The sequence below is a fragment of a genome, unplaced genomic scaffold, assembly GCF_019419815.1.
Source record: "Pyrus x bretschneideri cultivar Hongxiangsu unplaced genomic scaffold, Pyrus_bretschneideri_v1 Contig43, whole genome shotgun sequence".
In the NCBI taxonomy this organism is placed as follows: Eukaryota; Viridiplantae; Streptophyta; class Magnoliopsida; order Rosales; family Rosaceae; genus Pyrus; species Pyrus x bretschneideri.
In genome coordinates, this window is record NW_025999757.1 from 2,229,298 (window position 1) to 2,240,270 (window position 10,973).

The 10,973-nt window shown below is 32.1% G+C and overlaps 1 protein-coding gene across 1 annotated transcript; it reads right to left on the minus strand.

Annotated features, from left to right (window-relative positions):
• Positions 1-3,904: 3,904 nt before the first annotated feature.
• Positions 3,905-5,621, minus strand: LOC125469481 (zinc finger protein ZAT9-like). The gene has a single exon (XM_048566851.1). The coding sequence runs from the start codon at positions 5,293-5,295 to the stop codon at positions 4,153-4,155; it is 1,143 nt and encodes a 380-aa protein (XP_048422808.1). The 5' UTR covers positions 5,296-5,621; the 3' UTR covers positions 3,905-4,152.
• Between the last annotated feature and the right edge of the window lie 5,352 nt (positions 5,622-10,973).

Consider the following 10,973-nt stretch of genomic DNA (forward strand, 5'->3'; position numbering starts at 1 on the left):
GGATACCGAACAAGCCCTAAGTTCCTGATGGATTTTGAGTTCTTTTTTAGCATCTCTGAGTTAGGTTTTGGACGACCAATGTTGCTGTCTTATGTCTTGAAGAACAGAAAGATCATCCACAATCAAAGAAAACTCAGCATCCACTAGTCTTATACTTCTCTTTACCTTGAAGAAGAACATACCAACATATTCCCACACAATAAAAAAAATAAAAAAACTCAAAATCCACTAATCTAAAACCACGAGCTTGTGACTCAATGGTAAAGGTCGGATTGCGATGCTTCCTTCAAACTAAAAATTAGAGGTCTCGGGTTCGAAACTCGGCTGGTGTGGAAGTCAGACTTGTGGCTAGGGGGAGGTTGAAATGCCTGTGAGTCTTTCCGACCTTCAGAAAGAATGAATAACCGCGGCTTGCCACCAGTTGTCCTCCTTTTTTTTTTTTTAAAAAAAAAAAAAAAGAAAAATCCACCAACCTTACATTTCTTTTTAAATTCTCTCTTGATCCCACAATCGTTACTAAATAGAGTTGAGGATGGTGAAAACACATTAAATTTTTATTTTACTCACAACAAATACGACTACCAACCCAATTTTTCTTGAGTAATATACACACACCAGAAATTCCATAGGTATTTTCCTAAACCATGTTATTTTAAAATTCCACAAGAAATTGATGAATTGAAGTTGGCTTTGCACTGAACTATAGGAAAAGATTAGAAGAGCCTCAAAATATTTCTTGTGCAAGCCATGGTCGATATAAATACACCCAAATCACGGAATCCTTAATAACTTTGTCATGCTATATATATTAATAATCATAACAATCGAGTGGTCAGGCAATTAAATTAACGGTCATGCATACCATCTTGTAGTATAAGTTACTACATGGAGTTAATTTACAAAGGGAGATTATATTCACACACCCCAAATTACTTTTTCACATCCTTTTAATTTTTTAATATTTTTCTATCAAGTGTTAGTGGTGTGTAGAAAATATTAAAAAATTAAAAAGTGTAAGAGAAGTAATTTGGGGTGTGCAAATATAATCTCTTGAAAAAAATGCTACTTTTACCATATTTTACATATCACATTAGTATCACCTTTGTAATAGATATGAGACTCATAAATGTTGGTGAAATCTATCTTTATTTGGGAAATGGTACAAATATAACATGAAAAATATGATAAACGTAACATTACTTGTTAATTTGTGATTTTGTGATTTTGTGCATTGTAAATGTCTCTCGATTGATTTGTTTGGACCAAATCTAGAAATATAGTTTCTTTTGTCCAAAATCTAGAACATTGTAAGGGGCATCAAATTCATGAAACCCTGGTGGCTCTTTTCCCCTTTTTGTAGAAGTATATAAAAATTTAATCACACATATTGCAGTCCCACAACAAGCATGTAGTCAAATCTTATTTAAATTAAGGGAAGTGTTATTGACATTTCAAAAATCTCATTCTATATTCTCTACAAGTGTATTTTTATTTCCTAATATAGAAAATTTAAAATATAGAATGAAATTTTTAAAATGCTAATGATAATTCTCTAAATTAATATCTCATTCTAAATTAAGGACTGTGGAGTTTCTTTGAATATTCATTTTTTTTTTTTAGGCTTTTGTAATTTCTCCCTACTTTCTTATAAAATTTAGGGATAACTAGCTATAGATCCAATTTTGTGAGCCACTAGTAGAATTAGTCCACTTCGTTGAAATAGGTCCAATAATTAAGATTCCATGTATACTTATTTGTGGTTTGTACCATATTTACCCATTAGGCTTATGAATTGTTATATATACACAAAATTTCTTAATTATGAGATTATTTGTCGTTTAACTAAGCCCTTAATTGTAGGATTAGTTATAGCCATATAATCACCTCAACCCCTAGTCCGTTTCATCCCACCTTTTTTCCTTCTTCCAAACAATTCCCTTTATCAATCCTCCTCTTTTTTGTCTCTTCCTTTCATGGGTGATATTTTTGTGTTCTTCCCTCCAAATTCGTTCCTTTAATGGAGGTATATTATATCATATTTATATTTTTATGTTCTGCCATGTAGGTTCCTAGCATTTTTCTTCCAATACAGTAGGTAGTTTATTTTTGTTTTGCAGGTAGATTATATTTGCTTTGTAGGTATGAAGCATTTTTCTTCCTATACAATAGGTAGGTAGTTACTAGATTATATCGGTTTTGTTTTCTTCATAAATAGCAGGTAGTTACTAGATAATATTTTAGTTTGAGTATTTAAATATTCAAAATTTAAAAACTGAATAAATGATAAAAAAAAAATTAAAGAATTTAAATATTTTTATCTGAAGGGGCAAAATTGATATCAAAATATGTAATTGGATAACTGGACTCAGTCCTAAAAACTACCTATGTTTTTGGACCTATATCCAAAAGCCCCTAAAATTTATTCTGTTTCTCTTGTCAGATATTTATGGTTTAGATGCTACTGAGTAATCCAAACTCCAGGGAATTACTTCAACACTCATATAAAAAATTTCTTGAACACTTGAAAGCAAATAAGGGAGGGGGAAAAATAGCAGCCAGCAATTATGTCCTATATATTTTGTTGATACAACGATTGCCACACAATAAGTTAACAATAGTCGGTATCAAACTCGTTATTTATCCGTCCAACACTAAACTTTAAACTTAAAAATGAAGAAGAATATCATAAGAACGCATTAGTCCTTGAAGCCAGCTCTGTCAATGACAACCTATAGCTAGCCAATTAATTTATTTAGTAGAATTTTTTTTCAATAAATTTTGTTGGTGATTTAAGCCAACATTATAGATATTCCCCAGCCAAAAAGTAGAAAATAAATTACAATAACAAACCCTTAATTTGGCTACATTTCTGTTTTTTCGCCAATTATGTACAGCTTTTTAAGGGAAACAAAACAAATTAGTTGATCTCAAAGGATTAGCATCCTTAAAAACTCAATTACATGACTAAATACAGAATTGATAAAGAGATTAAGAAAAAGGGGGCTAAGAATCTGCCATTTATGTCGTAAATACAAATTAAATTATATGACCAAAACTTTCCATAACTTTCAACTGACTTGAGCCTCTGCTCTGAGCAGAGATACTTTGAGTCACGCCAAGCCACCGCTAATAAGTAAGACGAAAGATTTTTGCATTTTTCCTTTTTTTATTTCCTCACATTCCAACCTTTTGAAGACAACCCACACATGGAAAACATTTTTTCTTTTTTGGGAGGTAACTAATGAAAATTCAGCATCATTTCATCAATATTATGGTCATTAAAAAGTCTCTAGCTCAGCAAACGTGAATAGGTTAGTTGGTCGGAACAACAGTGTGTTGTCCTCATACCCTCATTTTAATGTAATTAGGTCAATTAGGCAAGAAAACTGTGTGTCGCCCTCATATACTCACGTTCAAATCCTAATTCCAATAGAATAGAGTAGTGTACAATAACGCTTTTGAAAAAATAAGAAAGAAAGAAAAAGGTATCTAAAAAGAAAGAAAAAGGTATCTAACTGTGTTTCAAATCTTTACTGGTTATGCAGATCTGCAATACAAGTAGAGGTACAACAGCATCAGACAGACTGAGACAAAGGCGTACAGTGGGGGCGGATCAGTGAGTAAGAATTAGCTTCCTCTTCCTCCTCATAAACTGTGAAATGTCACTGGTAAAAGATGTGGAGTTGCTTTTTTTTTATTTTTATTGACAAAAAACATACATGGGTTGCTCAACCTCTTTTGAGAACGACTTTTTCGCAATTAAAAATTTAAATTAAATAAAAAAACTGGAGCAGTTAGCTTGAACTGCTTGGAAACAGAACACATGACCGGAATGATGCTACTTAATTCTCCAGCTACAGAACTCTATAATTACAAAAAAACCAACAAAACTTAGAAAATCATGTCAATATTTGAACTACGAAATTCTTGAATTGTTAGAATTATGAGTGAACAATTTCTATGAATTATAACAAAAACCCAATTGGCATAACAAGTTTGGAAGAGCAACAGATCCAAGAAATGCTCAAAAATTGACAAAAAAAACTTCTATTTTTTTTTTGTTACCTTTGATTCAAAGCTATGTCATTGATCTGTGTGTGAAGAGAAACAAAAATTTCAATGGCAATTTATAACTTCAACTTCTAACATGGTTCACAAACTCTGCATCAGAAACTGCAGAGAGCTCGATTGGCTGATTTCATCATCGTCAACAGGAGCAGGCAGATTAAGATCTATCAAACTATCACCAAGCCTACTTAAACTCTTCCATGGAAATGGAGGACTGCTATTTCTTGCTGCTGCTGCTGCAGAACCAGCCATCACATGAGATCTTTTGTGCCCTCCAAGCGCTTGACCAGATGAAAAAACTCTAAAACAAACTGGGCATTCATGAATTTTTCTTTCAGCCACAGAGGAAGATTTTCCTGCTGCATTGAGATTTTCTTGCTCCAATTCGGGCTCGTAAATGGGTTTCAGATTCGAAGCCTTAATCTTCTTATGGCTTGCTCTGTGACCACCTAGAGCCTGATAGGATTTAAAAACTTTGTTGCACGTTTCACATTTGTATTTCCTTCGAGCAGTTCTAATTCTGGGGAACTTGATCAGATGCTCCTCAGAATCTTCCGTGTCCTCTATCGATCTTTCCGCTTCATCGGCTTGTTCTTGTTCTTGTTCTTGCTCATGTTGGTGGTGGTGGTCTTGTTTTCTCCATTTGTCTCTAGATAGCATCATGAGGCAGAAGGCGACGTCTTCCTCTCTAGTGGCATCAGAAATTGAACTTACCGGTTCAGGCTCGAAAGAATCCTTGCTGCTGACCACTTTGTTCTTGAGCTTAATTTTCTTCAAAGCTTCGAGCTTTGGATGATGGTGGTACTGAATATGATTTTGATGATGATGAAGCTCCATCACAGAGGATTTTCGTGTTCTTTTGGATCGTCTCCGAGTTGGGTTCTTTGACGACTCTGTCTCACTCTCTCTATCTTGAAGAACAACAGACCCAGCATGCGCGGCAAAAGAAAACTCAGGATCCACTAGCTTTATGCTTCTCTTTGGATTCTCTCTAAGGCCATAAATCATATCATCGTCTTGTTCTTCGCCATCATCCTCTGACGAAGACGAAGCTGAAGTTGAATTGTGTACCTCATCCATGGTGAACTGGGTTTGTTCTCGATTCGATTCTTCTTCTTCTGGTTTCGGAGGAAAAGGATGGTTCCTCACGTGAGACCTCATATGACCCCCCAAGGCTCTGCCATTGGGGAAACTCCTCATGCAAATCCTACACTCATGCTTCTCCATTGCAATTTACTCAAAAACCATAAAATTTTAATGGATCAAAACACAGAAAAAAACAGAGCAATTCAGAGCTCTCCTTTCCTTCTTGGAAAGAAGATAGTGGAAGGAAGCTAAAAAAAGAGTAGGTGACAAGCACTCCTCCAAAAGAGATATATACAAACCTACAATTTTTTTTTTAATTTTTTAATAAATAATTAACAGAAAAAAAGAGATGGGTTTTTTTGGGTTTTTAATTTTTTTTTGGTCTATTAAAAACTGCAAAAGTTTACAATAAATTAAATTAATTAATTAAAAGCGTATCCATGAAGGTTGAAACTTGAAGGAGGGGACATGTAACATGCGAAGATTGCCCGTTTCTGTATTTATTCCTCCTTCCCCATCACCCTCTCTCCTTTTATTTACACCACTTCTTTTTGTTTCCCAAAATGCCCTTCTCCGTCCAACATTTAAGAGCCAAGGAAATTGGATTTTCATTTTAGTGCTTGAGAAGGGTAGTTCTGGGATTTTGGGTACTAGGTACCAGAATAAACCGGTGGCTTCCTTGTCCAAGTCAAGGAAACTGCTGGGTTTGTTGTAACGACGAAGCTGAATTAAAAAACTGTGGTGGCCTCCGAAGTAAAAAAAACGACCACGTTTGTTTAACTCACCGAGCGGTGATGGAGCAACAATAACAAATGCAAAACGTCCACATGTCGCCATCAGACGTGATCTTTATCTGATCGGTCCTGACACGAATTAATATCGAAAAAAGATAACAATATACTCTCTTAGACAATCGTTTTTATTTCTTGCCGTTGATTAAAATAGATCAATCGAAAACAATGCATATAATTAAAGAGACATGAGCAGGAAGCGAAAAATAATATGTGATAATTATTTCATTAAGCATCTTAAGTACAGTTACTAGAAAGGAGAAAACTGAACAGGATTTATTTTATTTTAAGATTCTGTAACCATTTACTTATGGCTGTGACGTTTGGGCCAACTGTCAGATTTAGCATGCCGGTTGGTCCCTTTTTATTTATTTACTCATGTTTTCCCCTTAAATAAAATTAATGAAATAAATTGAAAACAAAATAAAAACAGATTGAATTGAAGCATAACTAATTTGTTGGTGTTTATCAAAAAAAAAAAAAAAAAAAAAAAAAAAAAAGAAAGAAAGAAAGAAAGAAAAAAAGAAGGAAATTTGTTGCTGTTTTCCTTTAAAAAAAAAATTGTCGGTGTTAATTGGTATTAGTTTAATTTCCTTTAAATTTGGATCTTTGGTTGAAATGTCTGATGAAAAATGAAGGGTGGGAAAATGAGTAGGAAACTAACCTCCTTTCGAGAAGGGAGTTTTGTATGGGGAGCGAGTGAGTAAATGTCGTTTTGTTAGGGGGATTTGTAGACCCGGTCCTCCTATGTGCTCCCCACATTTTGAGTTCTAACAAAGTCTTTCTCCAATTGCATATAATAACATAACACAAGTTGAGCAAGGAAATGCCCATGAAATTGGATAGCAATTCTCGTGTGCATAGAAGATAAGCAATTGGAATTGACATTGTGACAACTGCAAAAAGTAATAATTTGAGAGATTTCCAAGGGGCAATTCTCTTGTAACTTGTTGACGTATTGACGTAGTTTTATGTTGTCAAATTTCATACTTATCTTATGCACGCGGAGATTGCAAGTACTATAAACCTAGCAATTTCTTACACAACCTGTTAATACGACACGTAAACGATACAAAAATAACGGGTTTCGGGTCAACACGATAACTAATTAGGTCATTATTGGGTCACACGATAATAATCCGTTAATAACGGGTCCTTAACAGTTTACACAAGAGTGACACGCTGATAACCTGTTTCAACACGATTAAAAAAAAAAAGTTATTTTGATGATTTTAATTTTTTAAACTACTGAAAAAACACTTACTATAAAATACAACAGATATAATGAATATGTATATATTGTTTATTAATTATTATTCTATATAAATTTTAAAATTTATTACTTATTTATTTTTATAGTATATTATAGGCAAAGATTGAGATTAAAAATCATAAAACACATTAAAAATAAATATTAATGACACGACCATATAATCATCGTCACGTTAAAACTCTCCAAATCTCATGACACGTTAAAACTCTCCAAATCATAAAACACATTAAAAAAAAAATTACCTAATAATATTAACGAGTTGATTTCGAGTCGGATCATATTACCCGTTCACTTTAACTAGTATTACATGATATGACCCATTAAACTATCGGGTATGACACGAAAATAACACGAATACAAGAAACATGACATGAATGCCAAGTCTAAAGTACTAGATGAAAACAATGAAGTGGTAAAGAAAGTGTTCTAGATGCAAACAATGACGATAAAACCATTAAAACAAGTATACGGTGTTCAAGGGCCAATTAAGGGTAATCTGATGGCACTATGAACTTGGCAAGTACTTTATGGTTAGGGTTAAAACTAATGAAAGTGGTATAACCAAAAATTCATTGCGTAACTCTGGCTATCATATCCTGCAAGGATTAGGATAAGAAGTAGAGTAGGTTCAGAATTCGATTCCTCCGATGAGATTTAAAAAATGGGTTTTTTTTTTTTTTTTTTTTAACTTTAATCATTTAAGAAGATTGACATTTAAAATAAACTTGGTGTTAGATTACATATTGATTATAATTCCTTGATGTGTCCTTAATTCAAAATAATTAATATGCATTTTATTAAATAGCTCCCATTAAATATTTAAATTTATTAATATACAAATTTTAATTTATTTTTGACCAAAAAAGATTTTTTTAATTTATTAATTTTATTTAACATTCTTCAAACTTGAAAGACTCAATTAGTGTACCTAAATGTTAGTACCGAAATGTGTATACCGAATGTATTATATTGAACTAATATATTTAAATGTTAGTACTATATGCACGAAATGTATTATATTAAATTAATGTACCTAAATGTGTGTACCGAAATGTATGCACCGAAATGTATTATGTTGAATTAATGTACCTAAATGTTTGTATCGAAATGTATGTACTGAAATGTGTGTACCTAAATGTATGCACTAAAATGTATTATAATGAATTTAATATACCTAAATGAAGAAGACAAAGTACATCGAAATATATTGTATAACAAAAATTAATTTATCAAAATGTTTACAACAAAATATATTAGCATAAATGAAATGAAAATGAAAATTATAATGAAATAAAATTAATACATTAAAAATTAGGAAGAAAAAAGAGAAATAATTAAAAAATAAAAATATAATTAATAAATGAGGTTATTAATGTATTAAGGGACTAAAATTAGATTTTAATCTTACTCATGGTTTTAATCTAAAAATCATCTTTACCAAGAATTAAAATGAAGTTTTCTATTTAAAAAATAATAATAATTTGGTGGCTTGGAATGACAACAAATGGAGGCCTTACCTAAGGATAGCGATAAAAAAAGTTAGAGGTATTTGTCGAAACCCCCCCTAAACTTGTAACCTAGTGCCAATTTACCCCCTCAACTTCAATTTCAGTCAATTATCCCTCTAAACTTTTATTTATGTCCAAATTTTCCCTTGCCGTTTAAATTTGGGAATCTTAATGAAGCACTCCTAATATTGTTCACTTTTAACGAAAAAAACATTTTTACCTTGAAAAATCACTCTTGGTACTATTCACTTACACATTTATTTCGTCCTTTTCATTAAAACTAAAGTTTTTGAGAATTTTTTTGTAGTTTTCCTTTTAAATTTGTGAGCTTTAATGAAAAGAGCTTAGGCCAACAAATATTTAACCAAAAACCATCCCAAAATGTTATTTAACCAAAATGGCTCAAAGTTTAATAAAAAAACCATCCAATACTATTGTCCGCTGGACAAACTTACAAGCCCAACCACTACAAATCTACACTTCCGTAAATACCCCTAAATGATTCGATATTGTCCTGACTCTTCACTAACCTCAACCTAGCATGAAACCGTCATAATAGCTCCTTGTCTTCCTATCAAATCAAATTCCCCAAAAAATAACCAAATCAAAGTTCAAATCAAAGTTAAAAAAATGAAGCATTCATTAGAACAAAGCTGCTGAAACAAGTTTAAAGAAGTTCAATGGCAGAAACTGGCAAAAAAGTGGTGAGAACTTACCAAAACCTCCGTCGAAACAAAATAGAAGCACTGTACAAGGATTTCCAAGCTGACCAAACCCTCAAAATAGAGATTGAAAGATGCTTGACTTGTGCACAACAAAGAGAAGACTCCTAAGTACAAAAATATAGTTTCATGTCATTATTTGGGTTCTTTTTCATAAACACTGTGCCTATTTTGATTTGGATCCAGAGACAGTATGATATGTGTAAACAACTAAACAACACTTTACTGTTTTTTTTTTTCATAAACAATGTCCCTATTTTTCTTTGGATCTAGAGACAATATTATATGTGTTGCTTGTTTTGTTTAAAAAATTAGAAACATTGTGTCTATTTTTCTTTTTAATCCATAAACAGTGTGATATTTGACCTTTAACTGTTTCTTCAATTCCCTACATGTGTTGCATTTTTTTTTTTTTTTTTCCAGCTTTCTTTTTGTAAAACAATTTCAAAAATGTAGATCCATTTTTTCGCTCCCTATTTGTCATCTAATGTTATAAATTTATCTCCTTATCTATCATACTTCTTTGTTTTGTAAAACAATGCAGATTGGATTGTGGCTTATTTGTCATTCACTTTGCAAACCAACTTCAACATGGCAAACCAATAGAATCCACTTTTCACAAGAAGTATGTATGAAGAGAGCTTCAATTGCAACTATATTGTTGAATCATCCGCACATTTATCTAAATGTATTGAAAAGGTTGCTTGAAGAAAAAAGGGTTGCTAGGAAATATGATTACATTGATGAACTTTTAGGAGATGATGATGATGATGACCATATTTCATTGTAATGATTGAGTGATATGAACTTATTAAATTCCAAGTTATATATTCTAGTTCATTTCCTAAACCTCCCAAAAATCAATTTCCTTGTAATTTTGCTACAATTTTGCTACATCTATTACAAAAAAGAATATAAAGATTATAGAAAACCAGAATTCACTATCTTTGGAACATACGCTGTTTGTGGAACCAACACTATTTCTGAAACTTGTTTTAATTACATTGATATCAAAAACATACATTGTTTCTAGAACAGAGTTCACTTTTTCGAAACTACAACACTAATAATATACATTGTTTCTGGAAGAAGTGTTCGATGTTAGATCATTTTAACATAAGAATGAAAATGGACCATTTTCACGCTCGCAAAACTTGAAAACCCCCACACTTTTCAACTTCCTTGAGCAAAAGTCATCCATTGTCATCCTTCAATTTCAGAAAATCATACGATTTTCAACTCCGGCTAGCTACTTCCATGAGCGACTTCACTTCAAAAAATGCGTCGAAACGAACAGAGGTAATAAATTCTTACAAATTTTCTCAAATAATTTAAGAATATCATTTCATTGTATACATAAGTTAGATATACTTGAATCATGCGTATACAAAATAACATGCATGAAATTAATCAAAATTATTCATCTGCAATAAAAAAAGACTTGTACAATGCTCATGAAAAATTGATCCCCCAAAATTTTCTTAACTGACATTAAATATGTTTTCCATTTGGTTGAAAAAGTGTT